The following is a 16,870-nucleotide window of genomic DNA, read 5'->3' as shown; positions in this document are numbered from 1 at the left end:
ATAATGCATATGTTTCTCAATGCACCCACAAAATAACATAAATCACTGAGGTAATGATTTTTTGGAAACACTTTATTTTAAGGTTCACCTACTATAAATGTATTAGCCATTAACTGCTTACTAACTGTTATCACATAATAAGACATTTATTTGCACAGTATAAGGCTTTACAAGAATCTTATTAGACATAAAACATATTAATTGCTAATTGTGTTAATAAACCCCTATTGTAACCCCTATTCTAATGGCTTCTGGCAAAAAGAGGTTGCTTCAGAGTACATCATGGTCTTTATGCAAACAAGGGAGGGCTGTGTGAGTGACAGAGTACTTTGGCTAATATAGGCAGCTTTGTTATACAAAAATGTGTTGCCCAAGGTCCCATAGTAATGACTTAGTCTCACATTAGTGTTTTGGTTATGATTGAATAGACACCATACTGCCTTAAGCATATTGTTTATTGTATAAAATCTTACAATTACAAAAGTTACATTTATAACAGTTTATGTTTGAAGTGTTTATTTAAAGGGTGCACATTGAATGCTTGTTGTCTGGTGTATTGTGTGGGACTACTGGCCTTCCTATTGATCACCGGACCTTACTGACTAAACCCAAACAAAGGGGGTGGCAGCTAAACACTACGAATAAAGGTTTATTACAATACCTTTATGTGATTTTTTTCTGAAAGTGTTTTAAAATGTGTAATTTAACTATGCACAACAAAACTTACTCATTACTCTTTTTCGCGATTGGTTTCCATGTATGCAATTTATTTTCTTGAAACATTTTCAACATTTTATAATCACTGATAATAGACAACATTTTAAAGATACCTGTAAACTGAGATTTGTGTTACAATGCATAAAACAATATGTCTGGGAGTGAAAAATTAGGTAATTTAACATTAAAAACAATACAAAATTCATGTGGTTCTGATGTGAGCTGCTTATTTCAGAGCGTGCAGGATTTGGTTTGGTTAAGAACAAGGGATTACTGGTAGGTGACCTCTGAACCTAGTTTAATGTATTTATGTTTCAGATTGTGTTGGGATTGTGCTTAACACTGTACAGCTCTGTAAGAGTATTTTAAAAACTCAGTATTGTCAAATAAGTTTACAAATACACCATGTTCTTAAAAAAAATGAAATCACACAGGAATATACTTTGTAAAAAGCTCAAAATTCTACTTATGTAAAGAAAAAAAAAATGTAATATTTGTAATGTTTATGGTGAGTTGCAGTAATGTCAGGACCACCTAAAAATTTGACATTGATACCACAAGCTATCAAAATGAATTTAACCTTATTCTTAAGTGCAGTTCATGTATTTGTCTTGCACCACTCTTAGAAACATAGGGTTAATTTGAAACATAGGCTTCCAGTCCTGGATTTAAGGCTTTTTTCCAGACCTCTCAGCTGACTCGGATTAACTTCTACTTGATTCTGCTGCTTTCAAACTCATCACCTACCCTTGAGACCCGCTCCACGGGGTGGTCTGTTCGCCGACCATACTTACTCAAGCACAGCCACCATCCACAAAGACAATACTGTGCGGTCGGACTGGGCTTTCGGGAGATCTGGGACGATTTTCATTTTAAATGAAACATATTCGGCTATGAATGTGTTTTATTTTCCAGTCGACATCGAGGACAGGTTTGAAACTTTTAGAGCAACTTTTTCCTGAAGCAGTGCACTTTAATACAGTGGTCTCTCTGTGGAAATGGATTTCAAAACGTATTGTTAAGATGGAATGAGAAGAAAGAAATGCATCTTAATTTCAATAGAGGTTCTGCGCACTAATAAGACAGTCGATTGACTCCAGCAGCGCAGACACTATGCAGGGTGCCCACGGTGCCCGCGGTGCCCGGCGCAGATGCCCGCAGGTGTGACGCGCTGGAGCCGCGCTGCGGACGTGACGGGCGTGACGGAAATAACCATGGAAACAACACCTGCAGACAGGTATAAGGTAGGTGTGGGAAAAATGTCAAATCTGATCATATTTCTGTTCACATTTCACAAGGAAGTCGGGGAGTAATCTTGCATGAATTATTATTCCTAAAGGATATCTTTTCAGATAGGCCTGCACAAGAATTTGATGAAGAACACCCAGTTTTTTCATCTCTCTAGTTTTACTGCATTGATTTCAGTCAAACTTAATCATAGCATTTCGTATTAGAGCATCAATACTATAACAGTAAAGATACTACACTCTTAGAATTAATGTGTTTAACTTAAACTTTGTGTTACAAGTTTACCAAATTACAATACAATAATGTGTACTTTTAACACAATGTGTTTTTCCCACGCAGACTTGTGTTGTAAAGTGTTAACTTTTAACACAAATGTATAATGTCATTAACAAACACAGAATGTGTTAAATTGAACACATTAGTTCCGAGAGTGTGTGCAGTTTCTGTACCATATTTCGTAGTAGATAAAGATTGTTTTTTTTCTTGAGGCTGTCCTCCTTTTAGCGTGTCACCCAAAACCACACAAGCCTGTCCTCATCATTTCAGATGGAGTTCTGTAACCCAGCCTTTGAGCCGGAGAGTGAGGGAGAAGAGCAAGCCAGGAACAGCTTTAGTGTGGAGCCGCTTTCGGGCCCAGCAGGAAGTAGTTGTCTCCATGTTCATTTATCCTGCGAAAACAGAGCTTCCAGATGCTACATATTCACTTAAATTCAACCACATAACAAATCACAAAATGTATAAGAATTAACAGAAGTGTGAATGTAATGTATTTATTTTTTCCCCACACATGAATGTTAAAACTATTTTGGGTATCTGGACAAATAAGCAAAGCTATATAATACTGAGAGGTTTATACGAATCCCTTGATGAGTCTGTAATTCAGTGGTATTGGTGTAACGGTTGTGTAGATGTCATTCTTCACTTCGTGCTGTGCTGTGCTCTGCTGCAGGTTGGCTGCGGCTGTGCGCTGTGCGTCTGGGGACCCCCTGGTGTGGACTAGCGGTGCTGGTTGTCTCAGTGTCGGTGTTTTTCCTTGTCAGTGCCCTTGGACTCACATTGCTGCTGGTTTTCACCCGTAAGTACATCAACAGGCACTAGGGGAACACACATACACAGTGCACTCAGCTCACACACTGCACTCAAGTTCTAATGTGTTGAGGTGGCATTTTGGTTCTGCCTAGCATGACATAATTACAAAGAAATGTCATGCATTACAATGCTGGGCACTTGATTATGCTTGAATCACAATGTTCTCTAATCTGGACTGTTTCATTACTAAGTGTTACCAGGATCCCCCCCAGGGTCGTACCCTTATTAATTAAAATACATTTAAAGTATAGGTATGTAGGAGAATTCAATCTGATCTGTATTCTGCGAGAATCTGATTAAAACGTGGAATGGCACAGAAAATTAGGCTTCTACTTGCAATGCTAAGGTGACACACACAATGTGTGGTATGACATATTGTCTGTCATGAGTCCTTACTGGATTTTGTTTTGAAGCATTACATTTAACTAATTTCAGGCATTTTGACCATTCGAGGTTGGCTTAATTGGTTGAGTGCTGCCTGGGTTGGGTAGACAATATTCCCCTGTGTCTTACTGGCCACCTGTGACAACATTGCTGTTTGCGCTGTGAGAGTCAACATGGAGAGAAGCACGTGGCCTGACAGCACACTTTTCTAAGAACATGTGTTTGTGTGTGTGTGTGTGTCCTGACTTAATTTTCCTGCATTAAATCCAGGGGAAAGTAGCGGTAAACAAAATTAATTAACAATTGCTTCTAAATTGGGATGGTATGAACATTTTATTGAATGGGTGATTCCAATTAAAAATGTAACTATAAAAGCAGAAATCTCAATCCTCTTTTTCTCCCAGAGCTGAAGGAGCAACCCTCCCAGGAAGTGACTGTGGAGCCCCCTTTGAATTCTGGGAACAGAGACTCGCTCCCCAGCTTCCCGTTGAGCCCTGCTGACACAGACACGCACGGCAGCACTGCCCCCCACCAGCCGTCAGGAGACTCCACTGCTGCCCCTGGTGAGGCATCGATAGGTTTTCAATTAAAATATATATATACTCTGGACGCTGCATACAAATACCTTTAAGTGTAACAACTCGCTCTGCTCTGCCAGATTCTCCTCTGACATTCCCCTCTTAAGTGCTTATGAATACTTCATTAGCAGCAGGTAGTTTCGGGTCTAATTCAAGCAGTTTCAATTGGTCGGCTGGTAATACAAAATAATTATTCATATACATAATGGCATGGACTAATTACAAAGGCATGTGTCTCAGTGAACCAATGTGAACCATGTAATCCATTTCTGTGATTTTATATTTGGTACAAATTGGGTTCATTTTCCCACCACTACATGGCCGATCAAAGACTGAGTACCTGTGTTAAAATGGCTGAATGTATCAATTCTAACACAGGCGGTTCAGGCCCGGTTACAGAATGTCAATATCTTCTGTACAGTAGACTGCAAAAGACCAGTCAAGGTATGTCAGCAACGCCACGTGGTTTGCTTCTAGCTGACGTGTTCCCTTGCTCGTTGGCAGCCTGTGGGGGGGTCCTGAGGGAGCATGAGGGCACCTTCAGCTCGCCAAACCACCCTGCCAGCTACCCCCCTGACTCCCTCTGCGTGTGGACCATTGAGGTCAGCCCCCCCTTCCTTATCCAGCTGCACGTTTCATCGCTGGCGGTGGAGGGGCCAACCCCCTGCCTCTTCGACTGGTTGGAGCTACGGGAGGAGGCCATCAATGCCAGTAGCCTCTCCATCACCAGGTGAGAGCCGGCCCCAGGTGACTGGTGAGTTTGGATGTAGAAGTAGTTAATATCAATGCACAGTGGAACACAAGTCCCCTACCCCCCCAAATAAAGTATATGGAGAGAGAGATAGAGCGAGAGAGAGAGAGAGACCTGGTTATGGTAACAGATGTTTATACATTCTTATTATACTGAAGAACAGGGGAACTCCTAGATAAGAGTTTCTGCCAGAGGTCTTTTGTAAGTGCCAGAATGTATTATTCTGTTAGTTCTGAAGTAAATAATCTCTCTCTCTTTACTGCTGCCAACTGGAAAGTATGTTAAGATAATGAGCACTTGATATGTTTAGATCCACTATCAGTGTAACCCATTTATAGAATAGCATTAACATTTTGTAGCTGAGTTTTGAGGTCGTCCCTCAGAGTAAGACTAGGCTCCAGAATCCCTAACAGGTTTTTCACAGTTTGGCCAAGGATTTCCAGGACTGGGTGAGTTCCAAGTTGGCTGGGTTTTCCTCTGCTTGTAAGCCCTTGGATACAGAAACTGTGACCTGGTATTTAGTCAGGTTCAGCATATTTATAAAACTAAATTGATTCAGAGCACTTGTTTCTTGTAATTGTTACAGCATGCACTATGTGCACATTGAGCTTGTGATCTTGGACCACATTGCTGACAATGATTAAACCCAGGACCAGTTCTATGGATAGTTGTTACCTTGATTATAGTCTTCATTGCAAACCATTATATTAAACGTTTACTACAGTTTAACACAGGTGGAGGTCATGTAACTTGGTGTATGATTTTGAAGGTTATTGCTTACACCTAATTTAGGATTGCAATTGTAAGGGTGGTAATCCAAGCTATTTTTTTTTATTTATTTTTTTACATTTTCCACAAACATCCACAATATTTTTTTCCCTTGGAAGTTGTGGGGTAAGGATGTATAGATAAATGGAGGGGGTTAGGGGTGGGGAGATTGAAGTCAATTTGAAAAGGAGTGTATGGTTTCTATATATATAATATAGATATACAGTTCTGGAAAAAATTAAGAGACCTCTTAATTTTTTCCAGAGCTGTATACTGAGAGCTCTGCCAGAAATGGTGAAGGCAAAAGGACAGCAACTCCTGATTTAATGAAAATCCATAATCAAAAGAAGTAAAATAAAAAGGAATATTTTATTTATTTTGTAGTAGTTTTGTAGTTTCCATGGTAGGCAATGAGGCTTACATGTTTCAACCCAGTGGTCTTCTCAACGTGTAAGCTTCCATTGCCTATATATAGATATACATTGATTGAAGCAATGGGAAACATCTTTGGGAGGCCTTCATAAAGCAGAGGTGAGAAGCGGTAGTATGCATGGGTCAAACACATTTTTTGTTCGAGGTAAACGAGAAGGTTTCCTTTCAATACTGTACCATTTCTTAAAATCTAATTTTTTACTATTCTTTTGATTTCTTCTGTAAATTCTCCATCGACTCTGAACCTGCACTCTGTGGTGAGACTTCTTAAATATGGTTATTAATAGTTCCAATATGTTCCCTTTAATCTGCATTCTTGATGATGTTTCTGAAGTTAATAATGTCCCTTTGCTGTTAGGTTTTGTGGGAACAAGGCACCCCCTACAGTGAACACCAACACCAGCACCTTGCAGGTCACCTTCAGATCAGACAGCAGTATTGGTGGAACAGGATTCACGGCCCGGTACCAGGCCATTTCCCCCAGCCAGAGTACGTCCCTCACCGTAACACACTGTACTGTCATACTGATGGGCTGGGGAAGGCAATCATTCAACTGCTAGTCAGAAAATATATTCTCCTAATTGAGACAGAATGCCTTAATTCACCTTGCTGCTGAATATCACTAAATAATTAAGATTGATTTGGAAAACAGATGCACAATCGAATTGGATGAAATGGAATTATCAAGACTGCTATCCCTTCTGCACACATTTTCTAAATATGACTGTATTTGTGTTACTGCAGTGACAGTAGATTGGGATCCAGTTACTATGCATTAAATGTAATTTGGGATTGTTTTACAAATACATTAAAAAAGTACTGCTTTACAAAGCTTTAAATACTTCATTTCCAATTATAAACATGCATATGTGTGTGTGTGTGTGTGTGTGTGTGTGTGTGTGTGTGAGACAGTGTGAGTGTGAGTGTATAACAGTGACTGCTAGTGTGATATTGAAGTGTCCTGTCTTGATTGACCGGGTTTGTCTACCTGCTTTACCTTCCCTCAGAAAGCTGCTCCTGGGACGAGTTTTTTTGTGATGGCGGTCGTTGTGTGCTACCGGGTGGTATGTGTGACAGTCACCCCGACTGCCTGGACTACAGTGATGAATCAAACTGCAGCCGCAAGCATAAAGGTCAGAGGTTAGCGTCCTACAAACACACAGGCTCACAGAGAATGTTTAGATTACTTTATATCAGATCTACAATGTCTAGTGACCTTTACAAAGGAAAAATATACATTATAACTTAAAGGAATCATATAACAATAATAAGATAATATGATATCGGCACTGAAACCATCCATTTACCAGACGGTTAATCTTCACAGAGTGTGGCGGACAGAAGACTGGCAGCAATGGAGACTTGTCAAGTCCAAACCACCCTAAACCTTATCCTCACCAGCAGGTACGTGTTACCCCGTAATGACCCAGTGGCAGCTGAGCTCCAACCCCAGCGTTCAATCCCCACAAACATGAGGACTTGAGTGAAGATATGAGAGAATCATCACACACAGGACACAGGACGATGGTTTTCTTGAGAGAGCACAATATGGTTGTTTTGCAGATGACATTTGAAAAACATACCATATATTTGTAGCAGTCCTTGACCATTCTAGACCATTCATTAAGTAGTACACAATGTTTCTCTGAGCCACAGCAGTGGTAAACACATTTCGGTTTGTCACTTGACTTACTCACATTCAAAAAGGAAATAGACTTTACTTTCATGCAGCCATTGCTGTGTATAAATGTACCTAATCAATACATGCACAGTATATCACTGTAAAAAAGCATGATTACTTTTATCTTGTAACTAAGGTTAAAATGACCACTTTTCCCCCATTAGACTGGTCTGATATACACTGCTCCAAAAAAATTAAGGGAACACTTAAATCACACATCGGATCTCAATGAACAAAATATATTAAAGATCAAAATGTTTACTGTACATTGTGTAATTCATTGAGTACACAATGACGTAACAACGGTAAAGGGAAACCAAAATCACCAACCGATTGAGGGCTGGATTCAAACTCACCCCGAAAATCAAAGTAAACAATTGAAATCACAGACTGTTCCAACTTGCGTGAATTTCATCACAGCAACTAATAATGTGACTCAGTAGTGTGTATGGCCCCCATGTGCCTGTATGCACTCCCAACAATGTCTGGGCATGCTCCTGATGAGACGGCAGATGGTGTCCTGGGGGATCTCCTCCCAGACCCGGATCAGGGCATCAGTGAGCTCCTGCACAGTCTGTGGCACTACTTGGCAGTGTCGGATGCACTGATACATAACGTCCCAAAGGTTCTGAGTTGGATTCAGGTCTGGGGAACGTGAGGGCCAGTCAATGGCATCAATGCTTTCGTCATCCAGGAACTGCCTACACACTCTGGCCACATGAGGCCGGGGCATTGTCCTGCACCAGGAGAAACCCAGGGCCCACTGCACCAGCGTGAGGTCTGACAATGGGTCTGAGGATTTCATCCCGGTACCTAACAGCAGTCAGGGTACCGTTGGCTAGCTTGTGGAGGTCTGTGCAACCCTCCATGGATATGCCTCCCCAGACCATCACTGACCCACCGCCAAACCCGTCATGCTGGATGATGTTGCAAGGCAGCATAACATTCACCACTGCATCTCCAGACTCTTTCACGTCTGTCACATGTGCTCAGTGTGAACCTGCTCTCATCTGTGAAGAGAACGGGACACCAATGGCAGACCTGCCAATTCTGGTGTTCTCTGGTGAATGCCGATTCAGCTGCATGGTGCTGGGCTGTGAGCACAGGTCCCACTAAAGGAAGTCGGGCCCTCATGCCACCCTCATGGAGTCTGTTTCTGACAGTTTGGTCAGAAACATGCACACCAGTAGCCCGTTGGAGGTCATTTTGTAGGGCTCTGGCAGTGCTCCTCCTGTTCCTCCTCGCACAAAGGAGCAGATACCGGTCCTGCTGCTGGGTTGATGCCCTTCTACGGCCCTGTCCAGCTCTCCTCGTGTAACGGCCCATCTCTTGGTATCTCCTCCATGCTCTTGAGACTGTACTGGGAGACACAGCAAACCTTCTTGCGATGGTGTGGAAGAAAAACAATCTTCAGTCAGGTTGGAACGTTAGTTGCAATGCCTTTAATATACGCAGCGTGGAGAGGAACAGTGAATCAAGAAGATCCCAAAGTCGCTCTGCCTTCATTTAAAAGTCAGAGGTTTTTATACACAAAAATCAAAGATCTGGTTACAATCACAAAGTCATTACTATATTATCTTAGAGAGTTAGCTAAGCAGAATATATATCATTATAAGACAGAGTTCATAGGTCAATACATGGATTAGGGAGCAGGCACTTCAATCATACTGTTTGACATTGTCTCCAAGATTCTCATCGTAAATAACAAACAGAAAACAAGCTACCTTCTGGCCTGTCCTTCTGGCTTGACCTTATATTTCTTAAGTATACAAGAGAGTATAATAGATATGAAGGAAAGAATTTCTAACTTTCCTTCCACAATGGCACATATGGATGTGCCATCCTGGAGGAGCTGGACTACCTGTGCAACCTGAATGGGCTGCAGGTACCGCCTCATGCTACCAGTAGTGACAAGGACACTAGCAAAATGCAAAACTAGAGAAGAATCAGTCAGGAAGGATAAGGAGAGAGCAATTGTCTGTGGCCACCACCTGCAAAACCATTCAATTTTTGGGGGTTGTCTTGCTGTTGCCTCTCCAGTGCACCTGTTGTCACCTTAACAGATGACATTGATTCACAATCGCTTAGGCTTCCTGACTGGACAGATTGATATCCCTGAAGTTGAATTGACTTGGTTTATACTGTGATGATTACGTGTTCCCTTAATTTTTTTGAGCAGTGCAATTAGGTTTAGAGAATCAATAAGCATCAGACATAGCAATGATAATACTAAATCAGCAACTTAAAATCTAAGAACAAAGGACTGTTTTTTAACTGCATTAATATGGACAGATTCTCTCTCTTTCCCCCAGCTGTGTGTGTGGCAGATTTCTGTCACCGAGGGCCATGTCGTCAGGCTCACCTTCCGCAACTTCAGCCTGGAGACTCAGGATGTGTGCGAGTTTGACTTTGTGGAGGTGCACGACGGCACGGGCACCAAAGACAACAGTGTGCTGGGCAGGTCCGGATACCCTCACCGCATATGTCGGCCTAAACCCACCCGTACACATGCGCGGTAGCAACCAGCCATCAGCCTTGACTGGTTATGATTGGTTTAAATGGTCTGAATGGAGCGCAGCCTGGTAGTGCACATGTTGATCATCATAAAATCAGCGCACATGTCATGACAACCAAGGCTGTGTACAAACTGCACAAAACCTTGTCAGAACACATTATACTTGTCTATCTTCATTTTTCTTTATTTTCACATGCCATATATGGTGTTCTTTTCATAGGTTGAGTCTGTCTTGTTCTCCCAAGGTTTCTGCTCTTAGGCAGTGGCTTGTGTGTTTGGCAATTTTGTTGTTTTGGGTAATCAGTTATTAAATATAGCAGACAGTACAGGTGTATTATTATTTTTTATATAATATATATTTTTTAAATCCTGTTGATCCATGTCAGGTCTTTTTTCCTTATGTTTATATATCTGTAAACATTTTTAAATATTAGATCAATCTTTTCAACCACTTATGAGCTGTTTGAGAAATTGATCTGTGCATCTGCAACTGAGGTCAGCCCCCTGGATGAAACCCTCATAGACCCCACCTCATCAACTGCATCTGAGGTGTGAAGACCCATAAGTGTCAGCCACCAGCCACCACTGCTACTACTACTACTAATAATGCCTAATGATCCGTTTATATTAAATCACTCAGTGCAGGTCCAATCTGTAGTTTTTTCTAGCCATGTCCTGCAACATGTAAAAATATGCAAGTTATTCATTTTTAGAAGTAAAATACTAAGTAATTCATAGGATGTTGCTGGGATATCCCCACTTTTTGTGAGACATATTTGCACATCTAAATTTGCATTTTAAAAACAAACTTAATGGGCCTGAATTTTTGGTTTATGATCAGCTTTCACCCTTACATGGAGTTTTGTTTCACTGCAGTTAGAAATAGTGCATACACATATAAATGAGGGTCAACAGGAAATCCCTACAAACATAGCAAGAGAAAATGTGTCCGTGTGTTTGCTTTCCAGATTCTGTGGGTCCAGTCTGCCTCCAGAGCTGACCTCCTCTGGCCCAGTGATGACCGTGCTGTTTGTGGCTGATGAGGGGGTGGCGGACAGTGGGTTCTTTGCCACCTACCAGGCTGTTACCGCCACAGACAGTGAGCTCCATCAGTCACCTGTACATTCACAATTTCCAGCTCCCATAGCAGACCTACCTAGTCCTAATCTCAGGGGGCGGCATTGCCTTTAGGTTTCTTTTCCTGCACTCTTAAAACTCATTCCTTGCCCTGAGAGACTATATTCGCCCAAACTCTAAGCGACTTTTCTTTTATAGAAATGCGTAATTTGTGATGATTACCTTTTCTATCCAGTCAAACACACATTGCTATGCACAAAATAATTCCTGTTCACAGAAATGTGTGTTAATGCACTGAAATCTCATCTGTATTATAGTTTGAAGGGATATATCATGACTTTACAAGTTAAAAGATGAGCGTAGTAGTAGTCGAATGAGAAATGGCAGGAAAAGTGAATATCAGAGTGAGATGAGAAAGTTTTGTCTTTAATTGCGATAGCGACAGTGATGAGGAGATTGAGGGATTTCCTGAAGAAGTAATTGTGGGGCTGTGAGATAAAATGGATGAAACGAAATGAATGGATCAGTCAGAGAAGGGTGTGACAGAGGAGGAGACCAGCAGGCTGACACAGACAGGAGGCAGGTCAGGGGGAGTGGTGTGAAGTGACTGGCAGGAAGAGATGCAGCCCCTCTGATTTCTCTGTGTCATGTTCAGGGCCAAAAAGAGTATGGAGCAGTGCTCATCCATATGATTACGTTATATGTATGTTTAACCCTGATGTAATGGAATTGTTGCATGAGCAGGTTCATGCTCATGGTAATTTACCGCCCCATGTATGACTGGAAACCTGCTGATCACAAGGAAATTAACAAATTCCTCGCAGTTCGAAATTCAATGGGTCTAGTTGAAAATCCACAGACCTGGGCCCCTCATTTTTCATAAGTCATGCCCAGAAGATGCTACCAAATATATAATTTTTCTCCATTTCGCTTCCAACAGCCTGCGAATTGACAGGTCCCAGTTACATTTTTTTCAAAATCAACATCCTGCTCAAAGAATTCATACTAAACATTAAGAGAGTAATATCCCTACCTCCCTACCATGAGCTGTTTGTAGACGAGACGATATACACTCACCTAAAGGATTATTAGGAACACCTGTTCAATTTCTCATTAATGTAATTATCTAACCAACCAATCACATGGCAGTTGCTTCAATGCATTTAGGGGTGTGGTCCTGGTCAAGACAATCTCCTGAACTCCAAACTGAATGTCTGAATGGGAAAGAAAGGTGATTTAAGCAATTTTGAGCGTGGCATGGTTGTTGGTGCCAGACGGGCCGGTCTGAGTATTTCACAATCTGCTCAGTTACTGGGATTTTCACGCACAACCATTTCTAGGGTTTACAAAGAATGGTGTGAAAAGGGAAAAACATCCAGTATGTGGCAGTCCTGTGGGCGAAAATGCCTTGTTGATGCTAGAGGTCAGAGGAGAATGGGCCGACTGATTCAAGCTGATAGAAGAGCAACTTTGACTGAAATAACCACTCGTTACAACCGAGGTATGCAGCAAAGCATTTGTGAAGCCACAACACGTACAACCTTGAGGCGGATGGGCTACAACAGCAGAAGACCCCACCGGGTACCACTCATCTCCACTACAAATAGGAAAAAGAGGCTACAATTTGCACAAGCTCACCAAAATTGGACAGTTAAAGACTGGAAAAATGTTGCCTGGTCTGATGAGTCTCGATTTCTGTTGAGACATTCAGATGGTAGAGTCAGAATTTGGCGTAAACAGAATGAGAACATGGATCCATCATGCCTTGTTACCACTGTGCAGGCTGGTGGTGGTGGTGTAATGGTGTGGGGGATGTTTTCTTGGCACACTTTAGGCCCCTTAGTGCCAATTGGGCATCGTTTAAATGCCACGGCCTACCTGAGCATTGTTTCTGACCATGTCCATCCCTTTATGACCACCATGTACCCATCCTCTGATGGCTACTTCCAGCAGGATAATGCACCATGTCACAAAGGTCGAATCATTTGAAATAGGTTTCTTGAACATGACAATGAGTTCACTGTACTAAACTGGCCCCCACAGTCACCAGATCTCAACCCAATAGAGCATCTTTGGGATGTGGTGGAATGGGAGCTTCGTACCCTGGATGTGCATCCCACAAATCTCCATCAACTGCAAGATGCTATCCTATCAATATGGGCCAACATTTCTAAAGAATGCTTTCAGCACCTTGTTGAATCAATGCCACGTAGAATTAAGGCAGTTCTGAAGGCGAAAGGGGGTCAAACACAGTATTAGTATGGTGGTCCTAATAATCCTTTAGGTGAGTGTATTTCTGCTTTTTTTGTCACCGTTTTGATACATATAAATTCATCCTGACTCACAAATTTAACACATACCTGGGATGTATGCACTGGGGGAGCACACTCGTATCACAGAGACCATTGAGGCAGTTATGATTAATTCCTTCCCATTAAAAGGACACATTTACTGCAATCAGTTGAGGGGTATTATATCTAATTCTCTACCATCTTTTCTGCAGAAACCTGTGGTCCTGAGCAGTTTTCCTGCGTCAATGGAGAATGCAAGGAGATGGAGTGGTTGTGCGACGGCTGGACCGATTGCTTGGATGGCAGTGACGAACTGGGCTGTGACAACTCCACATACCCCCCCTTCAGTATGCACCCCTTCTCTCTCGCACACGCACACACACACACACGCACACACCTCTTTTATTGTGTACCATAGATTAAATAGATTAAATTCAATACTAAGGAATCAACAAATTAACTACTGGCTAAGTCCATACAGTAACTAGAGGAAATTGGATCTGCACCATGTATTCTATCAAGCAGATTAGTAAACAAATTAATAACATTTTGTTTGGTTGCATTATTGTTTTGATAGGTGCTTGTATTTTCAGAAATTAATAGATTTTTTTTTTTTTAATGAAAAAGGTTTCTTGGTGTCTTCTACATGGTGTGTTCGGTGTTGATGCAATTACATTATCTCTTGTTTCAAGGCCAACCCTAATATGTCAGGGCTTTGCAAGTAAATAATTGTATCCCTGAAAATAAATACTACAGTAGCATATTATATAGTTTGACAATTTAAGTTGTACATTGTAAATATAGTAAATATTAGCATACATACAGTAAAGGCAACTGTAAGTGCAAGTTTCAACTCAAGTTTAGTAATATGCTTAAATGTAGTGCTGAAGTAGCACTTACTATTTTTACTACTGTCATTGTAAGGTAACATCTACGCACAGATCCAGTATTGTTTCTAGTTTAACTGCATTTATAGCAGATGCCTTTATCCAAGGCAATTTGCATGGTTTCACACACACATAGATACAATGTTCTGTAGGTACACGATAGAGGCAACAGCACTATAACAACTGTACAGTAAATAAAATTAAGGTAGAAGAGAAGATCAGATTGGTCTACAGGTGTAAGTCTAAACATCTCCGTCTGGAAGGCATATGAATACAATAACTATAGTATAACTGTAGTATTAATACTATAGGGTTTCATCAAAGTGTTTGTTTTTCTTGGATGTTATATTATCCTTCATCATGCTTGTACTGTGTAACCAGTGGCCCCCTGTGAACCAATTGAGGTGGAGATGTGCCAGGGTTTGAGCTACAACCTGACCTCTTTCCCAAACATCTGGCTCTCCATCTCAGACCAGAGGGAGGCGGCCAGCACGCTGAGACACTACAAGGTGAGGCAGGCATGCATGAGGGATTCTGTGTTTTATTGGTTATCCCAGTTGGAAGGCAGTGGAAATGGGACTTGTGAACAGCAAGGTGAACAACTAGATGCTTGTATTTTTGTATGCACCCATGCATACCTGAGCATATGTCTTTATTTATGAGCCTTTGTGTGTTAGCTTCCTTACTACATTAAATACAGTAGTGGTTGCAGTGACCGATGTGATGTAATGCACCTTCTCTGTCGTCAGGTGTTGATGGAGCTGGCGTGTTTCGAAGCGCTGCGGCGGCTGGTCTGTGGGCTGTTCGTGCCGCAATGCAGCAGGGAGGGGGGGGTGCTACAGCCATGCCGCTCTGTGTGCGTCTCGGCCGAGCTGCAGTGCCGCCCATCCCTGGAGCTCCTCACTATGGGCTGGCCCTTCAACTGCCACCTCTTTCCCGATTCCCAGGACCCCATTGAGTGTGTCCTCCCCTAGCAGCTCCCATGCCACCCAGACACAGCGCAACAAGGGCTGCCCCAACACCCTGCCTGGATGCCTGGAACCGCACAGGTTTGAGGTCTTAAAATCTTAACCTGGGGACATCCTGAATTCTACTTTCCTTTTGAAAATGGATATACATAGATGTTTTTAGCTTCCTGCCATGTTCTGTTCAATGGATCAATACAACATTAGAAAGGAATAGACCTATGAAGATTTTATGAAATGTGAAGCAACAGTGCAGTCGATAATAAAAACATAAGAAAGGCTGTGGACCACAGAGAGAATTTTGGCCCATCCTGCTTGTTAAATTTAATAGCTCATAAATCACAGAACTGTGTCCAGCCTTTGCTTGAATGAACCCTGGAAGTCAGCTATAAGTAAAGGGGTGGGCTATCCCAGACATCTACAACTCTTTGTGTTAAATGTGTCTTCTGCTCTCAGTCTTAAATGTACCTAATTTGAAAGATTTTCAGAAGTCAGTCATTATGTCCTGGATTCCCATGAATTCTAAAGTGAGCAACTTTACAAGAAACTGTGATTTTGTGATTCAGAAGCTGGCAATGAAAGGGTTAAGCCAATAACTTCTACAATGACTCCAAAGGGCAGCTGGAGCAACAGACAGAAAATCTACGGCTGCGATTCTGTAGTGTATCTTGGACCACCATATCCCCAATGTGTTTGTATATAGCCAACATATTACCCCTGCCTTAAGATTCTGTTACCCTGACTGATGCAGCTGGTGTTTTCCTGTTTCTTATTTCTGTCATTTAGTTTCCATTAATTTTGTATAATATTACAGTATTCATACAATACCTCTAAACTGGTTATATAGAATGTATATGTGGATTTTTTGTAAGGCAATAAATATTGTCCACAGTTCATAACACCTCTAACTCCAAGCCAATGCGTTCCATCATTGACGAATAGCAAAAGTAGGAAGCAGTTTTAGCGTTACTGCTTACATAGTGATGTGTTCAATGTCATTTTTTAGGTTTACCTTAAAAGGATAATATAAACCCATCAGTATACTATTAAATACCTTTACATATGAGTCACTATCCCCTAATGGTTGAATATGTTGAATAGTTTTCCAAAACTCTGCATTCCAGAGGATGCTTTTCAGGAAGAGCAAGTCTCTGAAGTGGCAGGCATGCTTACATGTATAAATTATTGCCCACAAAAATGCATAGTTTGTGGAAAATGAACGAATCCTATCAAATCATTTGGGGATCCTGACAGTAGGAGTGGCTGACAGTCGGGATGGACAGTCGATCACAAAATAATCAATTCCTGATTTTGGTTTCTTTCAAATTCATGACTTGACTTGGAATCATATTTTAATGTACAAGACAACATCACAACTTTTCTCTCTCTCTGAAATCAACTGCAAAGACACAACAAGACAATGCAAGAAGCTTATATGAACTGCCACTGACAGCTCGTTTAGAGGGTGGGTAATATAAATATATTCA

General features: G+C 41.5%; 1 protein-coding gene across 1 annotated transcript; it reads left to right on the top strand.

Moving 5' to 3' along the window:
* Nucleotides 1-1,479: 1,479 nt before the first annotated feature.
* On the top strand, nt 1,480-16,460 carry mfrp (membrane frizzled-related protein). Its single transcript, XM_066712024.1, has 13 exons — nt 1,480-1,961; nt 2,512-2,608; nt 2,915-3,040; nt 3,843-4,001; nt 4,521-4,746; nt 6,326-6,456; nt 6,975-7,100; nt 7,295-7,371; nt 9,961-10,109; nt 11,132-11,262; nt 13,744-13,878; nt 14,800-14,927; nt 15,168-16,460. Exons 1-13 carry the CDS (start codon nt 1,869-1,871, stop codon nt 15,390-15,392), a joined length of 1,803 nt encoding a protein of 600 aa, XP_066568121.1. The 5' UTR covers nt 1,480-1,868; the 3' UTR covers nt 15,393-16,460.
* The last annotated feature ends 410 nt before the right edge of the window (nt 16,461-16,870 follow it).

This window comes from Amia ocellicauda, chromosome 1, assembly GCF_036373705.1.
Source record: "Amia ocellicauda isolate fAmiCal2 chromosome 1, fAmiCal2.hap1, whole genome shotgun sequence".
Lineage (NCBI taxonomy): Eukaryota > Metazoa > Chordata > Actinopteri > Amiiformes > Amiidae > Amia > Amia ocellicauda.
The sequence above is the reverse complement of the archived record's forward strand: the minus strand, read 5'-3'. Positions and strand labels throughout refer to the sequence as shown.

Bases quoted from the DNA above. Each gene is read 5' to 3' on its own strand.
- mfrp (XM_066712024.1), top strand. From the start codon at position 1,869: ATGCCCGCAGGTGTGACGCGCTGGAGCCGCGCTGCGGACGTGACGGGC. The intron at 3,041-3,842 runs GTAAGTACATCA...TTTTTCTCCCAG, and splicing joins ATTGCTGCTGGTTTTCACCC to AGCTGAAGGAGCAACCCTCC. The intron at 4,747-6,325 runs GTGAGAGCCGGC...CTTTGCTGTTAG, and splicing joins AGTAGCCTCTCCATCACCAG to GTTTTGTGGGAACAAGGCAC.